Below are 22,110 nucleotides of genomic sequence, written 5' to 3'. Positions count from 1 at the left end.
TTATGGTCCATCCAGGCTGCACTTCCATAGAGGAAGCATACAGAACCAATGAAGATTAACTCCAAAATGCTCAGGATTCATCCATAAGTACTCCTCTAGCCCAGTGAGTGACAGGAGTGAAGCATTGTGCCAGTCCATATACTACTAGTATATAGGCTTGTTTTGTTTATCCAAACCAGTTCCTGGGAAGGGAAAGCCAGTTTCTGAGCTACAGCTTACTGGTTTTCTCTTTAATTTACCTGTGAAACATCTCCACCCTAGCAGGATTTGATGGGGAATGATTCAAGTCAGGTTCAAGGGCTCTGTATCATTTAAGGGCCATCTGTATTTCAGATGGTCACTTAAGAGACCTGCTGCTCTGCAGTACCTGCAGGCAAGGAGCTCTGCTAAAGCCATTGAGATGAAGTCAGAATGTGTGCTGGAATCCTTTGATTCTTGATAGGAATCTGCAGTTCTCCTGCAGAGGAGGAGGGACAATTACTAATCCAACTGCAATTCTCTTCCACAAACACAGTATTCCTTATGCAAGAGCCACGCCTGCAGGTTTACAGGCAACAGCCAGGCCAAAAGGCAAATGCAAGACAAATGACACCTGCTACAGGACAAAACCCATTCAAAATAACTTTATAAACTCTGTCACATTTCTGCTTTGTACATCAGTTCAACCTTATCCTTCGGGCTTGTTACGGAAAATTGACAATGCTTGTTTTTTGTTTTGCTTTTCCTGAAAGGCAGACACAAAACCAGCCATCAGTGCGTTATTTACACAAGTGCAACACAATCTCCCACCCCAAAATTAATTTTTTTTCACTAACAAGGTACTTCCAAGAGAATGTAAATAAACACCACAGCTTGAGCAGTGTTTCTGAAGTCAGTTTATAAAGGTTAGGTCATTTCTGCAATCCCCAAATGCCAGAGCGAGTAAAGCTTCGCTCACCATCCAACAGGCTAAAAATACAACATTTCAAGTATTAAATCAGAAATTTCTAAAGACAATCCATATTTTGATAAATAAACACAAGGGAAACAGTATACAGCTCTCAATATACTGTATGAAAAGTGGTGTCCAGTTTCAAACTTTAGCAAGACAAATGCACAGCCCAAAAATGTGATCAAGTAACCCTGAAAACTGCAGCAATCCGGGAGTTCCAAACATGAATCTCTTCTGTGTTTCCCCTCGAATTACTCTGCTGGTCTGAGGCATTTGATTGTTATTTAGTTCTACAGCTGTAGGTAATCCAAAAAAATCCTAAATTCATTCCCATATGGAAACAATTCAAGAGAAGGTTCCATAGATAAAGTCTATTATCATCTTGTTTCTGTGCACTCTGCTTGCAATAGGATGCAACTGCAGGTCTGTTATTCCCATAGTGTCCACAGCTAGGACAAGTTCAGTCCAAGTCATGCTGGCTGTGGCTTGCTCTCAGTTTTCCACTTCACGTGTGTCTTCACCATCAGTTTTCTTATGTTTCCTCATATGTTTGTATTTTTCCACATATGCCTTCACCAGGTTAGCCACCTTCATAGGGTTGATCTCTCCACTTTTGCTGTGGCAGATCTGCAGGGGATCAGAAAGGGCACTTGGTTAATGACAGCTCAGGCAAGTGGCAGAGAGGCCCTAAGCTGCCCAGGGGAGCCAATTCCTGCACAGACCCCCAAGGTTCACAGCAGGGTACACAAAGCAGAAAACAAAGACAAGAGCAGTATGTCCTTCAAGCATTTCAGGAATGGCCCATAGTTTATCTACAGAGCACCAACTGAAGGCAGAGGCATGTCAAAGCAAAAAGACTCATTTTTACTACAGGCTTTTCCACCCATCCATCCAGTTTTACACAACATGTGGTAACCAAGGAAGTGTTGATATCCCAGTTTTGGGATGTTTTTGAAGAAGCAATGCTCAGATTAAAAGAATGTCAGTTTTGAGAACACATTTTGAGACAGGGAAGAAAGAATAGACCCTACAGAAGTTACTTTATCTCCTTTCAGGGAGGAGTTCAGAATAACTTCAGTAGCAATTGGCACTGCTCAGCTCTTTCACAAACATATGGGTCACACAGAAGATGTGAAATTGCAGCCATTACCTTGGGGATTTTTATTTATGATGGAATTTCTCATAGACAGCAAGAATGCAGAGCAGGGAGAAATTACAGTTCTCTAAGGTATCAATTAACTGCCTTGACCACTGACTGCATCTTTTGTAGCCATGATCTACTCAGCACTAAGATTTGAGACAAAAGCTAGTCTCAGCAAAATTGCAAGACCCTCTTTCAAGGTTCAGGGACACCACAGATGCTCAAGGACCTATTGCACAAAGTATTTTCTCACTTTATCAGAAACAGTTAGAATTCTGGCTGACGGTTCTAGTGAGGGGGATTTGACCATTCTCACCCAGGGCAGATAACATGTAACATTTCAGCTCATGCAACTGAAGCTTAGCAATGTTCTTGTCCACTGAAAACATGACCTCATAAAAGGAACAGACTGACAGCTCTCATCAATGGCACCAAAGAGTCTGGCTTAAAGGAACTACTGCTTTACCACAGGAGTGCAGAGTATGAGTCAGGGTCCAAAGATCTGCTAGCCCAGTTATGGCATGGAATTGCTGAAACGGCAAGTGCAATCTGAAGTACTGCCACGTATGTAATGTCCTGCCCAGCTCCTCCTCTCCACTTCCTTTCACTGGGCCCTCACCTTTTGCACTGCTTTCCGAAGGATGCTCTTGTACTCCTCCTTTGTAATCTCCCTCTTCTGGTAAAAAGGTTTGATGGCAAGTTTCACTTCTTCCACAGCCCTTTCTTGCATGTGAAGCTTCTTCATGTACTGCACAGGAAAGAGAACTTCATTACCTTGTGCTGTCTTGGGAATGGTTTCTGAATCTGTTTTTCTTAGAAACGCTCAAACAACAAGAATTCTCATTTCACAATTTTAACAACCCAAAGTGATCACCACCTCAAAGTGATTTCCTTTACTGTCAATTACTGTCTTGAAACAAATACCAGTTTGTGCTATGAGGAGCCTTTGCTTTATGTAACATTTATTCTGTATCTTAAAGAATGTGTTTTAAGCAAGTGACTACAATGTGGACTTCCTGTTTTTGGTCTCCTCCCTTCCTTCCAAAAGCTCTAAATTAAACATACATCCAACAAAAGGCATCAGATTCTAAAAGCAGCAAACCACAACTGTGAATATAAGGCTTCAGATAACTCTAAAGACAATGTGAAAATTGCAGAGTTGCCTATGAAGTAATGATTACAGGTGCCACCAAAACAAGTTTATAAAAACTTGCTCATAATTGAGCAAGTTGGAGGCTCAGAGTGAAATGCATCCTACTGTTTGGTTTTCTGGTATGAAGCAAAATAACAGCCTAAGTTGTTTTCATTCTTGTGTTAGCATCCGCTGTGCCTAGAGCAGATGGTCTGTACAGCAAACTTAAAACTCAGCAGCAAGGGACTTGCACTGAAAGATCTCCAAACTGTTTTACCGTCTTTGCATTTTCAGTGCTGATAAGGAACAAAATACAGCCCTACCTCTTTATAGGACTATTATGAGAATGGACATTAATTTCAAAGCTGGAGGGGAAACGAGAAAACCAAGTGTTTAGAGAAACTTGGACATTGTGGTTTCTGGAAAGTCCCCTCCAAATATTCACATAAGAAAGTTTCAGAACTTTAAGAAAGTATTTCAGATGTTTTAATCCCTCTCTGTCCTATTGAGATGAACCAATAGAAAGCAGAACCCTCAAATGAAATAACTCCCAAATGAATTCAAAGAGAGGATTGCCTGCTGCTCTTCGGTTAGCACAGTCAGTCACCAAAACCAGCAGGGCTGGGAACATACAGTATGGAAAGCCAAAAAATCTCCCAAATGAAAAAGTTCAAATAAACAGCTCATTAATTTTATGCATTCACTCACCTCCTCGTTTTTTGTTTTATCCACTGGAGGTTTGGGTGCTTTGATCTTCTCCTCTGCACTTCCAACAGAAGCAGCTTGGATTCCTGGCTCAGATGCCGTAGCCAGGCTGCCTGGCTCTGGGGTGAGGCTCTGTCCTGCCACGCAGCCCAGAGCTGGAAGACTGCCCTGCATGATGAACTGAACCGTGGGCTGGCTCACTGGGGCGTAGGGGGGCAGGCTGGAGGGCAGGGCTGGTGCCAGAGGGATGTTCTGGCAGTACACCTGTGGAACAGACATCTCTCTGTAAAGGCCTGTGCTGACAACACACAGCATCACAGCAGGGTCTTCAGAGCACCTTTATCCACCACCAGCTACCAGCAGCCCCAGTCCCCTTTTAGCTGGTGGACAGCACAGACTGATGGCTCAGACCAAGGCTACCAAGCCAACATTTACGGCCTCATCACACTCAGGAAGAAGCTCAGTTTCTCAGGCAGCACTGTCCTTCTGCAAGCTAGTGCTGAAAGCAGAAGCTGCAGGTACAGAGCAGAATTAAAAGATGATACATTTCTTCAACTGTAAGGAGCACCTGAGAGATTAAATGATAGGAAGATTGCTGAGGTGTAGAGGCTACATGAAATGTACCACACACAGAGGAAGGCACACTGCCATGAGAGGAGAGTGTTGCACAACGAGGGCACAGATGAGATGGGATGTCTTCCATGACATGTGGGTGCTGGAATAGGAACCAACCTGAGAGGAATCTAGATCAGGAAACATAGGCTCGGGAATCATATAATTGGTTGGAGGAGGCTCATTTAACTGCACCTGATTTAACGTTTGGTTCAAGTCCTCTGCTTTCCAGGCCCCTTCTTTTGCTCGCTGCAGTTTGTAAAATGGCATCCCTAGATATCCCAAGGAAAAGAAAACATCTTAACAAAGAACAAAATAATTGGTCAAAGATTCAAACCCAATTCTATTTTAAGAATTAAAATAAAAAGCATCTAACAACAAAACTAACAACAAAAGGATTTTTTTAGCATTTGTACTTTAAAGCTTCTGATAACAGAGAACTTCTCATCCCCTTCAGCAATTGCTTTCTGCTGGGTTCTCTGTTGAGAGTAACCAACAAGAAAACACAAGCAACTCTGTCAACACAAACAGCACAGGTTCCCAAGCCAAACTGTTTCTGACAGCTTTGGTTTAGCAGCATTCACAGGAGTGAGCTACAGAGACCTGTCATACTCCTTGGCTTTGAGAAACATTTATAAAGTCTGAAGGCAAAGCAAGCATTCTAGTTAAGTGCAGAAAGGTGGGACATGGGCTGCCAGCTCAGAGATGGGGCTGTTGCACACGCTTCACGAGCGAACAAGCTGCCACTGGCTGAGCTGTGCTGACAGCACGTCCTCTCCAATTCATTAACACAACTCACCTCATGATTTCAACCAGTGCAAAATGCCAGCTCTCAGGATTGCAAACCACAGCATCATCCCAGCTCAGATGACAGAGCTCTTACACTACAACCACTTCTGGCCAGGCACCAAAACCCTAAGCCTTATACAGCCTGTTTCAACTGCTGTTTTCCAAAAGAAACTTACTTGGAGCTTTTCCAGCAGACAACGTGCCACTTTCCTCCTCTTGAAGATTCCAGGTAACTCTTTTCACTGGTGCTTTTGATTTCAAGGCAGGACCCTGAGGTACCACTTCCAGTTCAGGCTTAATGAAACCACTTGTATTTTCATTTGAGACAAGGCACTCCTCCTTAACCTCCCTCACACAATCTGCAACTTTGCTTTTGGATGAGCTTTGAATCGGTGCAGCCTCAGCTGGAACATGCATGATAACTTCCTTCTTTGGGGGTTGCTCTATCAGAGATGGACATAACGCAGTATTTTCTATTTTAACCGTAATCTCTAGGTTTGTATTGCTACAGCTACCAAGCACTGCTGCATCGGTACTATTCATTAAGTCTGTTTCAGCAAAAGAATCCACATCGCCAATTGGGGCACAAACGTTTGTGATCTCTGGTGCAGGGAATGCAGTTTCACTGCTCACTTCCTGACAGATGGGCTCTGCCTTTATAGTTTCTTGGACCTCTCTCAGCTGAACTGGGGTCTCCGTCTGTATTTCCTCAAGTTTGACATTTGGTTGGATGGTTATGGAAAGCCCTTCTAGTACTAGCTCCTCTTTCGGCTCTTGTTTCAGAGAATGGGGTGGCTCCAGACACCTGGTCACATTTTCAGCTGGAGGTTTTTGATCCTTTTCTGGTGCAGGAGAAAGCAAGGTCTCTTTTGATCTGTGTTTCCTTTCTTTGGAACGTGATCGGGATCGCACTCTTTTTTCCTTCGATTTGCTGCTTTTGTGCTCCCATGATCGAGACGCAGACCGAGACCGAGACCTCCACTTTCTCCTCTCCCGAGATCTGGATCTTGATCTCTTTCTGTCCCTTGACTTCAAACTACTTTCTTTATCGTACCTCTCATAGCTTTTGTCCCTCCTGTGCTTCCGCCTTTTAGTCCTCTCAGCGCTGTTAGACCGGGAGCGGTCCCTCCGCCTTGATCTCGAGCGAGAGCGTCTTTTCTTTTTCCTATTTTCATAAAAATCAGAAGTACTTCCAGGACTACCTGAACGTGACCTAGATTTCCTTCTGTCCCTAGAACAAGAAGTTTTTGCCTTTTTATCCTTGGTTTTATCCTTCGTTTTCTTTTTTTTTGATCGTTCGTGACTGCTAGAACGGTCAGTAGAAGACCTCCTGCTCTTGGATTTTAATGTGTGTGTTTTGCTGTGCTCTTCCCCACCTGACCAAGAGGTAGATCTGGAGCTTCGGTCCCTTGAGTGTGCTCTGTCTCTTGACTCTGAACGTGATCTCTTATGCTCTTTGACAAGTGCTTTTTTCCTTTTCATCTTCTTCTTGCTTCGGGAGCTGGAGTTTGAACAGGATCTAGAACGTGATCGCCTCTCTGCTTGTTCTACCTTTTGGACTTTCTGCTGCTCATCACTCTTTGAGGGACTATCTGGTTCTATTTTCACATTAATATTAGGTCTAATCAATTCCTCAGCATTGAAGAAGACATTGGGTCCTTCTCTGCTTTCCTCCTTTAAACACTTTGTATTAGAAATTTCCTTAACAGCAGATGAAGTGCAAGGACTGCTCAGGACATCTTCCTCATCCACATTATCTCGTTCCTCTGTATCAGAGATCTGTTCTACAATCCTGCTTGCCACTGTCACCTCATCACGAGACTCTGTGTTACCAGACGGCACGTCAGAGTCAGTCCCAGATCCAAATATATTTTCTACCCTGTAAGGGGTGAAACGACGGACAGTTTGAAATGTTTGAACTTTGGGATTTTCAATGGAAATAGTCCTGGTGATATTAGTTAGTGGGATCCCTGAGCCAAGCCTTTCAGGACTGCTGTTTGCTGAACTCGAGTCCGATCCTGTTGGCTCAAAGGGATCATAGATTTCACTTTTGACCTGCTTTTTCTTTACTGAGAAAAGTGGTGAAGGACTCTCCTTCCGCTGTGCTTCATCGTCCACAGGGCGGAAGGTATTACAAAATCCTGGGTTAGACAGCTTGCTGGGATGTCGTGTGTTCCCAGGAATATTGATTTTAAAACTCTCAAAAGAGCCTGAGCCTTTGCCCCTCGAAGTGCCCAGCAGCAATGAACTGCTAGAGCCGCTGGGATGGGGGGAGGAAGACACCCTGCTTGGATGTGCCTGTTGCTGTGGTTCCTTGGAATTTGACTTCTGACTTTCAACCCTGCTACCCTTTCCTGGCTGATTAGTGCTCTCCTTGCCAGTCAGCTGGGTTATACAGGAGCTGGGGATATTACAGCTTTGGCTTCCTGCAGGTTCTGGCTCCACCTGCTTGCTGCTGGTTTCTTTTTTAATCTTTGGTATCCTGGGAAGCTCAAAGATGTCAATTCTCTGGGAAGGTGGTTTTACTGGCTGCCTCACAGTTACAGCTTTTGAGCCAGAATTCAAGTTACAGCTCAGGGGCTTTGAAGACGAATCAGTTGGTACAAAGTTTTTAGATTTTCCATTAAATCTGGGTATTTCATCTAACTTTGAGCCATGCCTGCTCAAAGTCGCTGTATTCTGAGTCTGAACAGACCTGGGTGTCATTGAATATTCTGATTTTACAGCTGCCTTTTCCGGTGCAGTCTGTGCAGGGCTTGCTGCAGACTCGCTCCTGCTCAGTGAGGGTGATGAGAACAAGGGTGTGGAGCGAGTACCCAGTCCCGAGGAGATGGAAGGTCTGGCCATGGAGCTGCTTGCTGTGGTCCCTGAAAGCGCTGCACTTGGGGGGCTGTTATGCCCTGAACCATCCTCCACTCTGCAGTCACTGGCTGATTTTCTGTGAAATGGAGCTATGGCACACAAACAGACAATTCAGCTTTTCAGGACATATCCAGACATTTTCTGCCAATGTTAACAGAAGTACTAAGCTAATTATTTTAAGTTCCACTGTGGTTTGCAGACATGCCACACAGTAATAAGGGAGTCCAACAGTTCTTTCGGTCAGATACTCACAGTTTAGTGCCAGACACCACATATTTGAGGCAAACACTAATGTTTAGGAAAAAAATGATTCTGTTCTGTAGATATCACCTGATTAGTGCTTATTATCCTGCAGCTGCTGATTGACAGAAATGACTATAAGAGAGGATGTTAGAGGTACTTATTTTAAGAATAAAGCTCTAAGTTTCAATTTGAACAGATTCTTTTCTAGCAATGCCATGCCAAGGGAAGACACAGCTGGAGACGATAGCACATATTTAGAACTCTACTTTTGCAAAGAAATTTCTTGCTAAGGTCCTTCATCCTGCTCTTCAAACTGAAGTACAGATCACAGGCATGGCAGCAGTGCATGACACATGCCAGAAAATCTGGGTCCTAAGATAACTCTGGTCTATCCCGTCCTACATTTTTTATAACAAAGCAAAGCATGGAATCACTGTGCAGCTCTTTTGAAAGAAGAAAACCATGCATTAAAATAAAATCCTCCAGTATCATCTCAGGTCTCATTTAAACACAGACCCGCAACACTATTTCAGAACATCCATCTTATAAAACAGATTATTGCTGGCAGCTACTGAATATATCCTCCATATTCCAAGGCTCAGTAAGAGCATCCCTAAGCTTAAAGCTATGCAGCCTATAGGATCAGGGCAGATATGGATGAAACAATGAGGCAAATAGCACTATGACGTGCCAAGTCCTTACCTTCCTTCTTTGCTGTCAGTGAACCATCTCTGTTGATGACCACATCTGAACTGCTCATCATGAGAAGGCTCTGTCCAGACAGGATACTTCCCAACAGATCAGGCACAGGAGCAGCTTCTGCTTCTTGATCAGGACTCAAGGCAGGCACGCTGCTTCTGCATATTTCAGAGGGGGTACATTTCCTTTACCCTTACAGCACTTGTTCTATACACACACATTACATTAAAAAGAAACCAAAGTCAAGGGCATAAACAGAGATCAGCCAGGGAAGTTCACTTGTAGTTTTGGCTTCACTAGAGTCATTCAGTCCCCATCTTTCTCTGACAAACAGAAGGTGAAGCTTTTACTGACTTCCCACAGGAATAACACAAGATAAGAAAGTAATCATATCTGAGACTTTTGGTTAGCAAATGCTGGTGCTCACTGTGTTGTATATCAAGACTAACTTTCCAGTGCATTTAAAATGCATTTTTGGAGTTTAAAGCACTGATTACCACTTCAGAGCTATTTCTATCCTAGCTGCCTCTCTTGCCCCCACTAAATCACAAACACAAATGTATTCCTCAGGCCTACACTTAGAACTAAAAAAAAAGGACAGAGCTTGAACCAGTGTTTAACCACAAGGTGCCACTGGGGGGGTAGCTAAGAGCATGGCATAGAGAAATTACACTGAAACCCAAGTGCAATGCTCCCACACATGGGACAGCACAAACACTCCCCTTTGTGCTTTGCTCAATCTTATGAAGATGGTTTAAGTTGTCAGTTCTTGAAATATGGACTGATAAGGTGTTTCTGGTATTTCAGCTTTTCTCTCTTTGCTTTTGTGTTGATGGGATTTGGGGAGTTGTTTTGTTTGAGTTTGCTAAAAAACTTCCAAAGGGACCCAGCTCTTTGAGGGAGCTAAATTTCATTTCTGTATGACAACAAAGCAAACTTTATTAAAATAATGTACACCAAACACCTGTAATAACATATAACAGAGAGGCAAAATGGGAACACTAAATGAATAAGCTGCTGAGGCCAGACCAGGAAACTCAGTGTAGCCCAGACCAATGGAGCCTTTAGAAGAGCTGAGTATCAGTGAAAGAGTTCTATCTTCTAATCAATATGCTGCTCAAATAACTCTGAGGACATGGAAAGCTTCTTGAAAGGCTCCCTTCAGGACTGAAAATAAGTTATCACAGAAACAGACTACCTTAATCCTGAGAAACCAACCTTCACTGTAAGTGAGATGCATTAGAGGGCAGCTATGTAACCCTTTCACACCTTTAACCACTTAAGCTGAGCTCCCTTAATTTCTCTTCAGCTCACTCAGCCTTGCAGTTTTCTGTGACTCTACTGGTACCTGCTGCAGTGACTATCCTCATCCCTTTTCTTCTCATCATGCTCCCAATTCCCTGTGTCCTACCCCTCAGCCCTGAAAATTCACTGTGGCTGCCAGTGGGGGGCAGCCAGGGCTCCCTGGCAACACACAGCAAAGCCACTGTTAAACTGCAGGATCAAAGCAAGCTTCTCCTCAATTTTCTGAGCTCCAACAAACAGCAGAACTGGGCGAGGTGGGTACAGCCCTCACCTCCTCAGGATATGCAACTGGATTCCCCAGCCCTCTCAAAGAAGCAAGTGGTTTTTTAAAGGTTAATGATACTGGAATTTAAAACATACTAATGGGATTAATAAATAGTCACAAAACACACAGTAAGAAGTGTTGGATTAGGGTGGAAATATGAATTTTAAATTTCAACAGAAATGTTAAAGGTATGATGAAAGAGTGTATGTGTTCAAAATAAAAAGAATTCTTGCACAAATTGATGTGGTTATTTATCTATAATAAATAAATTTATCTATAATAAATTGTGCAGGCATGCATGTACACACATGCACTTTTTAGAAGACAGGGTAAGAAAAGGGTTAAACAAAGAGGATCACTAGGTTTATTCTTCTGTTAGGGTCATTAGACAACTAAGAATAATAAAATAGGAATGGGCTTTTACCTGGGAAGTCCCACAGAAACGGGTCTAGCTACAGGACGGTGAGACCTCAGTGCTGACTGGGAGAGAACTCTCCTTTTGGCACTCACTGGTGAATCTGGATTTGCTGGAACCTCTTCATTACTGTGATAAAACATGAACCCTGAAATTGTCTGAAATGTTTTTCACATCTAAGAGATGATACCGCTACGACAGATACAGTTAGAGAGTATCATATGTTTTATCATGATATATTAAAAAATATTTGTGCAATATACTTATTTTCTGTTCTGCCTAAACAGAACAGCTTGATTCAAACAGCAGAGACTAAAGTGTATATTTTCCTATCTAAAATGTTAAATGGACAATTTTCTTTTATGAAAGGATCAAAAAGAAGTATTCAATGGAAAACTAAATTTTACCAACAATAATTTCAGATGCCCTCTCCCCAAAAATTCAAAGTTTATGAGTGACATGAATTATGGCATAGTAGGATGTCTCCTGAATTTGAAGTGTCTGGAAAAGTGAAGATAAGAAAAGGAGAAACATGGAGGATTCCAGTGGTCCATTTAATTTTGTGTTTACTGTATACAAAATAGGTCAGCTGTCTTCACTTTAAATAAATAAAAAGCAACGGATTAGCACCAGACTCCTTCAGATTCTAACCTTTCAAGAACCCCATAGATCTTACTGAGTTTTCAGGAGGCTTTTCAGAAAAACACTTTAGAGGAGGCTGATTCCTTACAAGTTTAGTAACTCAGCCCAGAAGGAAAGAAAGAACAGGCCATTACGTGTTACCATGGGCTGTATACCCAAAGCTGCCTTCAGATGTGAGATTCACACTCTGCATGGAGCTGTGTGCACAAACAACCCAACAGCTGTTTAATTACCAGGTCCCTGATCACAATCCAGGTATCTCTCACCTTTCATAAGGATCCAACTCATATGGATCTCCAAACACAGAGAGAGAAGCTGCACCAATATCTGCTCTCATCAGCCCCAGTGAGGGCTCAGTTGGTTTGTACATGGAAGGAAGTGAGGCCCCACGCACAGGCTTACTGAGACCAAGGGTTCTTGCAATACGGGAGCGAGTAGTAACCTCATTTTTTCCCTGCATAGACAAAGAGATTGGGTTATTTTTATGTTAGGGCAGGTAAATTTGTGTTTACAGCCCAAATTCTTCACTTAGGCTGTGTACAGTCATCAGGTTTCTACCATCAGCAGCACAAGTGGTGTGCATTTATTGTCTGTGTTTGTTTAAAAGCATTTATGAAACTTGTAACTATGGCCTGTATGTCACTTCAAACACAGACTGCATGCATCAGATACAAGTGACCAGATAAATTAAACTTCTCAAAATCTTTAATATTGTCAATTCAAAATTGTTGGTCCCTTATTAAATGCTGGAGTTCTGGCTCTAAGGTGTAGACTCTAGTTAAAGTAGCTGAGAAAAAGAATCAAGCTGGTGCAGACTATTCTGCAGAGTAATTTATAAGAGAATACTACCCACAACTGAAAGGGATTTTGAGAGCTCTTAGAGCTAATAAGCTGGGTTTGCAACAACACAGCCACAAAGACCCACAGCCTATTACAAAGAATAGGTGCTGGCAATTTTAACTGAGCTTGCATCAGTACCAAGTAAACACTACAGCTGAATGGCAAGGCAGGACACAAAGCCTGCAGGACATGCTTTACAATCTGATCCCTACAGTCCAGGTAACAGGATATGTCAGCATAGCCAGCAAGCCTGCCTGGAAGTTGCTATTTACTTTCACATACAGCATCTTTCTGGAGTACCATGGACACATCCTGCACAGACTCCCACCAGAAAGAAACATGCCTGCTACCACTGAAAGGTGGCATTTCTTCCAGCTGAACCCCATGTTATAGTGCTTTTACAGAGGGCTGAAAAAGGCAGACACTGACTGGCAGAAACTCACTCACACGTGATCTTACTCTCGTCTTTTTCCCCCTTCTCTTCTTTGTCAGACGCTTGCGCCTCTTCAGCTGTGCCCCTGAACTCTTCTTCCCAGCAGCAGATTTCTTCTGAGTTCTTTTTTTGCCTCCTGCTTTCTTCCGCCTTCCTGATGGGACAAAAACCAATGACCTGGCTAAGTGCTGGTACTGTATTTTACACTGTACTCCCCTTCTTGTCTCCCCATGACACACAAAGCAGCTCAAAGAGACATACAGCATGCCACCAACAGCACAGCAGGAAAAGTGACATCCTTAGTATTCAGTTAAAAACAACCTTCATGACACTTTTAGGCAGAGAGGGTACAGGGAAAGAAGAAAATGCACGTGGGATACCTCCACAGCTGTGCAGGTGTGGCAGCATACAGCTGATGTACTTTGCAGGATTCAGGCTCCCCTGAGGTGCCTGATGTCCTTACCAGTTTTCCTCTTCTGCCTGGTGGGAGCGCGTGGTGCTAGAGGACGCTGGTAGATGGCTGTGTTCAGGCCTGCCACCACTGCCTCAATTGTTTCATCCAGAAGAGAGGACATCAGGTACCCCGGCACGTGCTGTGGGGAGGATTAGAACTTACACCATACAGGTACCTAAAGCTCAGCAACTTTTACTTATAAAATGGATTTGAGATTCAAATGAGGAAACCCCTCCCATCACCAAGCTGCCAGTTAAGCAATTATGTCACTTTTTAAATTTACTGACTGGCATATTAAGGATCTTGTTGTTCAGCCTCCTTCAGAGTTACATGCATGCTCCCAACTTCTCACTGTGCTTGGAGGACAACTTACACTCCCTCAAACAGTGGAATTATGCTTCAGTCAACTCAAGGTATGAGCCAAAATAAGATGCACTTTTGTTCAGAGACAAAAGCAATAAACAACAGTGCCTTTCTAGGCACAGTTTGTAACCATCCCTGCACATTGTGAAGTGGAGCTAGGAACAGCTCTTGAATGGGAAGTGCTGGGTTCCCAGGATTACACGACCATGGAATAGTAAAGTCCCCAGGCACCACCCCTCTCACCCACAGGAAATGACTCCACACTACTTCTAAAACAACAAGCAGGGAAAGAAAGAAAAATAACAGTTACCTTGCAGAGCCTTTCACTTCAAACAACACTTTCCTCTCTTTATTTTTTTCAACATATAGCCCTGACTACTCAGCTTTAATTGCTTAACAACAATGATCCAAATAATTCATCAACTTCTTCTATTTTATTAACTCTTCTAAAGTTAAAATTGAAACACCTGGGTTTGGAGACAGTGGGGGTTTGGCAGTCAAATAAGATCATCTCCATTAAGGAGGACATAATGAATTTAACAACTGCTAAAGCCTTCTGGGAAGTCCTTAAATCAAGGGAAAATGGGACAAAAACTTAAGGCGAGCTGGATCTTAGTTCATGGCAGCTATCTCAAACTATATTTAATACAGTAAGACAGGGACCCTGTGTATTAGGGATACTCTCCTGCATAGATTCTCTAGTACAGTTAATGTGTTTGAACTCATGTGGCCACATTATCGAGGACACTAACATCTGTTTTTTTCCTCTTCTAACAAGGGACTGATTTTCACAAACACAGAAACTTAAAAATGCAAATTTTTTCTCTTCAATTGGACTGAAGGCAGTCAACATGTTCTACTGCTATGGGCAAGGAGGTAGGAGGACAGAAGAAAATAAACAACTGTCAAATAAACATGCTAAAAAACCAGAAGTGGTACACAAACTTTGTATTAATAGCCACTAGGAATAAAAATAAAATGTTGCTCACACCAGGGGGTGATAAAAATGCAGGCTAAGAGAGGAAGCTGCTGCAGCATTTCAAAATAGAGCATGTTGGTCATGTGCCATACTCCACTTGCACATGTTGCACGTCTCAGATTAAAAGAGCTCCACAACTACTAACCACTGTGCTATGGACAGTCAACACAGCCAGCAGAGCTACTGAAACGGGGGCTTATTTCAGTAACCCTTGCCCAGGGCTTTGCAGAGGCCCCTCAGAGTGCCCGTGATACCCGGATTTGCTGCGCCGTGGTGATGCGGTTCCTGTTCACTGTGGCACGGACGCGCTCGCTCTGCCGAGTCCTGGCTATGGCCCGCGTCCGCACGTGAGGGCGGAGCCTGCTGGTGGTGGGGACAACATCGGCCATCAGGGCAGCCACCTCCTCCTCACTGACATGATCTGCATCTTCAACGAGAACAGGATGAGGTTACTTGTCTTTCTACAGGAGAAATAATTTGAAGAATTTCAGACAAAAAAAAAAATCAGCATTCTCTTTCTTAAACCAATCACCTCCGCAGGCGGCCATTACCCTCTCGAAAGGAAAAGAGCACAGACACCATTGCTTCAGACTGTTATCACAGTATAACACTTTTCTAGGTAACAGAAATTGCTGCTACCTTGGCAATCTGAGGTCAGGACACTAATAAATTCTTTCCAATGTAACACAGTGCAGTCACACTATGGTGCTGGGATTGCCTTGGAAAGGTTAAAGGATGCTTACAAGAAGCAGTTCCACAGGTTGTAACTGCAGATGAAAATCTTCTTAAACAAGATCCTCTCACCAGTCAAGAGTTCAAGTCTAATCTTAAGGTTCAAGAGAGAATGCTTATCAAAACAACTTGAAACAGATAAAGCCAGGAGGTTAAACATGTCTTCAAAACACCACATGATTCACATTATCTAACTTGGGAGAAAAATATTTACTTTGAGTGGCTACCACAAAACCCTTACCTGCAGCACCATTGGCACCCATGGGGGCACAGGCAGGGCAGAACCATTCATCTACAGGGACTTCACTCAGAGGAGGATTAAGGCATTCCATGTGATACCTCGAGGGAAAAAAAAAGGAAAATCAAACAATATGCTCCTTACCAAGGGAAGACAGCATTTCACCTCTATCCAGTGCTACAGAAGGCAGACTCATTTTCTTAAGCCTGAAACTATGGTTCATGCATCTGCTTCTACCAATCTGCAGAGAAACAATGCTACCTGATAGCTATACAAGGGTCTTCAGTTCTAGATGGTATTTTCATCACTTTAGGCTCAGAAAAATCTCAGAAAACTGAGTGTTTTCCCCTCACTGTGTGGTGAATCACTTGCCATTTGAACCCAAGCTGCAAGAAATGTGCAGAGCCAAAACTGATGGTGGCAAGAGAAGTACAGAGGTGCTGGGGAGACAGGCACCAGGAAACATCATCAGCTTCCTCAGAACCAACAGTGTTAACAGTGATTGTACTTATGAGCATTTGAAGCAACTATTCTACATTTTTCTAGAGTTAATCTCAGCCATCGAGAGCTAGTAAAGACTGCAAGTTCTTTTATCAGGAAGTGCTTCTGGAACTGCTAACTCTAGAGATCAAGCATATATAAAGAACTTACTTTAGGAAAAGGAAACAAAAATCAAACACCTAGTATCAAACTAGAAATAACTATACATTTAAAAAATTATAGTAACTGTAGGGAGATCACAAAGTAAAATCTGAAGCAATATCCTGAGTTGAGACAGGTTTATGGAAATTCAGAAAGAACTTGAATATGAGACGTGAATGAAATACTGTTTTGGCTTAATATTTCAAACTCAGTGTTCTGATGATACCCTCAACAATCTTTACTGTTCCTGATGTTGTCTTTTTCCCAGAAGATGAATCAGTGTATATGTGTGTATGGACAGGGTATCAGTGGGTATGGACATAGAACACAAAGGAAAAACTAGACTTACCAGATGTCTAGTTACCTTGGTAGAAGTAATTTTTGAAAAGTTATTTTACATAGTCATTACTAGCATCTCTCTCTGTTCAGTGGGTAACTTCTGACATCTTTAAACTCACAAAGCTGGAAGACTGATTAAGCAGCCCAAGGGCTTTAAATTCTAGCAGAAAACTGCAGGGCCAGAGTTGTATTCAAGTATATTCACGACTCTACTTAAACATTAATTTTATTAATCAAGGAGGGGGCAGAAACAGTAGTAAGCAAGAGTAAGAGAATCATTTAAGAGCTGTGGCTGTAAAGAAAATTCTCAACATTTCCCAAAACTGTGGATCTTAAGCACTTCTCCTGCACAGTGCTGATACCCAGTCACTTGGGACACGTCATGCATCCTCTCCTCAAGGAGATATAAAAGATGTAAGGTTCTACCCTTCACACACCCAGATGTTGCATGGATGAGCATAAACACCATCACCTGAAGGTGTGGTCATCTGTTCTGGTGCCCTGTAGCCTTGATGCGTGCAGGGCTCTCCACACATACATTGCTAAATGACCAGGAAAGGATCCATCACATCATGGGGATGGATGTCTGCACTAGAACACATGGATACATGGCTGGCCACATGGTGAGCCTGAAGAGAGCAGCAAGGGGCAGCCTGCATACCAGACAGTGCCTGTGGACCACACTCTGGTCACAAGCAATCATGCAGGTGCTCCATTCATTTCAGCCTCTTACCCTGCGTCGCAGCCATCACAGAGCAGCAGGCGATCCTCGCGGTCACTCCTGCCACAAACCTCACAGAAGGTTGGATCATCCTCTCCATCAGTGCCCTGAGCTTTTGTGTTCTCAACAGGAATCTAAATAAAACAGGGATTCACAGTTTATGCAGAACATGGTACTTTTTAAAACCCATCGTCACACTAACAATAGTACCTGCAGCAAAATCTACAAGTGAAAGAACCCAAATGGCTGTTACACACCTGAACCTTCACTTAGCTCTTTCAGCATACCTAGGGCACAATCAAATGCCTGACAACATCTACTTGACTTGTCTACTGTCAGGCACAAATGACTGTAGAAAACTGCATTTTAAGAATAGGCAAAACAAAAATCCACACATAAGATCAAAAGTAGTCAAACAAACAAAAAGATGCCAAAAACGAGACTAAAGAAGAGAGCAAACTGCTGCCTCCCCTATTACCTCAATGTTAACTCTCACTTCTGTTAAAATGCAAACAATAATAAACAATCAGTTTATGAAAACAAAGCTTCAAACCCCTAAATGTCCCCGAGAAACCAACAGCCTCCTGGTATCAATTAAGAGCAGTGACAACTCTTTAATGTTCTTTTGAGAGCAACGACTGGCACACTCAACCAGCGCCCTTCAGGGCTCTCCTACTGCCTTGTGCCTCTCTCCCCCTTCAAACCCAAGTGCTACACAGCATTGCTGGCAGCAGGACATAAGGAAGGGATCATGGAGAGTCCAGATTATTCCTATTCATCCTATAACAGCACTTGAAGAATACAAGGCACTTTCCACACGCAGACAGGGTTATTAATGCAGAACAGTTTTCAGTCAAATGTCCATTATACAAAACAGGCAGTTACAAAAAACACCCTTTTTCTACCACCACAAATGATGCCACAACACAGTATTGCAGAAAGTAAGGTTAAGGAGGAAAAAAAAATGTCACAGCTCCTTAAAAGGCAAATTCAAAATAAGAAAAAAATAATTCGTTCAGATAGCAAGCATTACATAAAGAGCCTAGAAGTGTAAACTTTTGAATAACAATGTTGTGCCAAATGGGCTGGTTGTTTGCTACAGTAAAGGCTTACCTTTTTTAAGATTTTACCACCAAAACGTGCCCGAATGTTAATGTAATTAAAGAGGATTCGATCCACTGGACAAGAGTTTGCATTCTAGGACAAAAAATTCCCAATACAGTTAATAAGTGCATCACTTTATTCAAAATTTTAAAAGTAATCTTAAATTATTAATCTAATAAGCATTAAATTAATGTAGTAGTCGTTTTAACAGCTATTGATCTTGACATTTTAAGTACTTAAAACTGACTTATCTGGTTTACAAACAACATGTTCTATTAAACATGCATTTTTACTGAAGCAATTTAATTATTACTCAATTATCAAAGCAACAAAGTTCTTCCCAACACTGCCTTGAAATAGTGCTCATGTTTTAAGGCATTTACTTTCCTTTGGACAAATGAGCAACTAGAAATGGTTTAAAAACATATTCAGTAAGAGCGATTCATTTGCTTTTTAAAAACTTAATCACCACTGCTACTTCTGCATGCAGTGTAAGTTTTTTTGTAATTATCACCCTGGATTATGACTATGGCAACTAGACAGGTGGCAAGGAACTCTGACTGAAAACTGAATTCACAGTAAGCTCCTGATTGTCAGTATTCTTTTACATCTTTTCTATGCTTAGATGTTCAGGGTTACAACAGATCCAAATCCAATGGTCACAATACGGAATTCAAGAAAATATAAAGACAGATATGCAGCTATATTCAAGCACAGAGAAAAATTAGTACCTCAACTTGAAAAAACAAAAGAACTGCAGATGCCCACAAACACACTTGCTTATGACCTTACAGCTTGCAGACAACAGAACAAATCAGGATAGGTACAAGAAAAACAGATCCAAACTACAAACATGAATCCTGCCAAACAGAGCAGTAACCCAAGTCTGTTTAAAAAAGCTTAAGAAAGCAAATAGCAATATTACAGTGTTTTGTTCTCATTATAGCAGAACAGCATGATCACAGGGGATAGGGCAGAGCACACCAGAAGGCCACAGGACATCACAGACAGAACAGCTCACCTTAGACCACTCCACAATGCAGTCCAAGCAGAAGTAATGGGAGCAGTTCTCAGGAGTCCCAACCGCCTGATCCCTAAATGTGTTGAGGCAAATGGGGCAGTTTTCACCATCCTCATCAGAGGAGAGGCTCACTCCGTTCAAGTGTGGCTCTGATTTCAGAGAATCAGCCATTCCTTCCATAGTGGCTTCACAGTCTTCCTCCTCTTCTCCCTCCTCCTCATCATCTTCGCAATCTTAAGAAGTGAGAGATAAAAAACAGCTTGTATGGGCTGCAGGGCTTCAGCAATGGCGGCAGAGGGGGTGGGCAGGACAGGGGTCCAGTTCACAGAAAATGCCAAGTAAGCTTATTTTATGGGGCTGCAGGGGTCAAGCACAGTCTCCCCAGTTTAAGGCAATAATTTTTGCTGTTTTCTTGCTTCCTAAATCCCTTCACTAAAAAGCAATGGATTACTCTGGTGAAAAATAAAGCCTGATAATGTAAGTAGTCTTGCAAGAGATTAAAAGCATAGACACCAGAAAAGCAAAAGATTATCTAAACAAGACAGTTAAGACAGGTTAGGCTACCACTGAACAATGAAGTTAAAAAATAAAGTTATAAGAAAGTTACCATGTACGCAATTTTTGTTTTTTTAAGAGACATTCCAGAAGAAAAGCAGCAGCAACACACTCTACTGCAGAACAGCAAATGAAAGATTTCACCAGTAAAATATGATTTTCTGAGCCAAGGGATCTAAGTGCCTTAGAGACCACTTAAAGAAGCTTGATTTTGAGCAAAATTAAACACCCAGCACATATTGTTGAAAGGTATTTTTATTTTTAGTACAAAATACAAAGATGTGTTAGGCTTTCCCTAAAACCTGAGAATGAAGCTAGTATTTTCAAGAAGCAACAAAAAGTACCTAAAACCCAACTCACTTTGAGGGAGGACTGGGGATGGCTGTCGTTGGGCTGCTTTTTTTAACAAGAATGGGACCCTTGTCTTTTCTACTGAATTCTCCTGTCTGGACATAACAAACAATACTCTGAATGATGGATTAATAAAGCTTTTTGGCACCTGGTATCAATTTTTTAGTCTGTGTTTACATCAGTCTAACTAGTAACTCGGAAAACTGTGCTCTTGCCTTCTCAACAAGCTTTAGAGCTGATAAAAATCTATTTTTGTCTATCCAAATATTAATTTGAGAGTAGCAGTTTCAGAAGTACATGTATCTCCATGTATCTCCAGAGTACGTTTTCAGTAAAATTAACAAATTCAAATAACATTCACTCTTTTTTCAAAAAAAATTAGTCACGTCATCTTCCATTCTCCCTAGGTATTACAGCAATAATAATTTATTTCCAGAACTCCCCACCACAGTATTCACTTTAGAGCCCCATGCCAAAGCAAACTAACAAACATGCTTTTCATAAGTGAAAAAAAAGCATGAACCATTGCTGCAACTTTGACTTTTTTTCTTCTTCATGCTGGGGCAGAGTTCACTCCTGCTGACTACAAGTCCACTGCTTTGGACAGACAGCAGATAATCTTCAAACGTGCAAATGCTTTAAAAGCTTAGAAATTGGGCACTATTATTTGTTTGCTTATTACAGTAGGATTTTGGCATCAGCCTGACAGAGCAGCATCTGTGGATTTATATTTCATTGTTAGTTTCTGGAAGAACAGCTTTCATCTCGCTCTTTCTCAGTTATTACAAGATGCCCGTTAAGGCACATGAACAGACCTTACCTTCTGTTTCTTCATCTTCACTTTCTTCCTTGTCCTCCCCACCTCCCTCTTCCTCAGTGTCATTATCTTCCTCTTCACTACCAGTATCATCTTCTGAATCCCAGCTATTTCCACCATTGCTTTCTTAAAAAGAGAACAGAAGAGATGAGTAGAAAAAATACTTATTTGATGCAGATGGACAAGCAGAACAGCCCCTTATCAGGCCATTATGGATGAAGTGAACTCCCACATTTCTGCAGTGGTATCAAAGCTGCCCATCTGGAGAAACTCCAGGGAAGCATGCCAGCAGTCTGATACACACACAAGCAATGAAGTGAAGCACAACGAAAAAACTGTCATGGGAAAGAGGTGACAAACGGTCACAAATAGATCTTTACCAGCCCTCTGAGGGTAAATCAATAGGTTCTACAACCTCAAAGCAGAAAGGTGCACACTCAGAGAGCCCCATTTACCTGTTTCGCTGAGGAGGGCCAGACACTGCCTCTTGCCCTTTCCCAGAGCAGCGTTCCTGTTGATCAGCTCATCCTGGCTGTCATCATCCATGGCGGGACATGGGAGCCCCTGCAGGTGGCAGAGGCAGAGGCAGGAGGGAGTGCAGCAGTTACAGCAGCAGGGCAGGCAGGCTGGCACGGGGCAGGGCAGGCACCAGGCGGGCACAGAGCGTCCGGCGCATCCGCGAGACCTGAGTGCGAGAAGGGACAGGGCTCTCCTGCACCACTGAGCAGCCTTCCCCCTCCACTCACAGGGGGCCACAGGCAAGCAGCTATTGCTCCACGA

The 22,110-nt window shown here is 42.5% G+C and overlaps 1 protein-coding gene across 3 annotated transcripts; it reads right to left on the bottom strand.

Moving 5' to 3' along the window:
* Positions 1-609: 609 nt before the first annotated feature.
* PHRF1 (PHD and ring finger domains 1) lies at positions 610-22,023 on the bottom strand. Of its 3 annotated transcripts, none has more exons than XM_031055758.1 (17): positions 21,786-22,023; positions 21,334-21,456; positions 19,608-19,840; positions 18,596-18,679; positions 17,495-17,616; positions 15,784-15,881; positions 15,065-15,237; positions 13,478-13,607; positions 13,029-13,168; positions 12,008-12,195; positions 11,109-11,228; positions 9,118-9,272; positions 5,487-8,261; positions 4,642-4,793; positions 3,913-4,173; positions 2,692-2,820; positions 610-1,558 (listed from the first exon to the last, which is right to left on the bottom strand). In XM_031055758.1, exons 1-17 carry the CDS (start codon positions 21,874-21,876, stop codon positions 1,424-1,426), a joined length of 5,109 nt encoding a protein of 1,702 aa, XP_030911618.1. In that variant the 5' UTR covers positions 21,877-22,023; the 3' UTR covers positions 610-1,423. The 3 variants fall into 3 exon arrangements, with proteins under 3 accessions (XP_030911618.1, XP_014161884.2, XP_030911619.1); XM_014306409.2 differs by having other exon boundaries at positions 4,717-4,793; XM_031055759.1 differs by having other exon boundaries at positions 13,041-13,168.
* Between the last annotated feature and the right edge of the window lie 87 nt (positions 22,024-22,110).

Source organism: Geospiza fortis, unplaced genomic scaffold (genome assembly GCF_000277835.1).
Source record: "Geospiza fortis unplaced genomic scaffold, GeoFor_1.0 scaffold66, whole genome shotgun sequence".
Classification (NCBI taxonomy): domain Eukaryota; kingdom Metazoa; phylum Chordata; class Aves; order Passeriformes; family Thraupidae; genus Geospiza; species Geospiza fortis.
The sequence above is the reverse complement of the archived record's forward strand: the minus strand, read 5'-3'. Positions and strand labels throughout refer to the sequence as shown.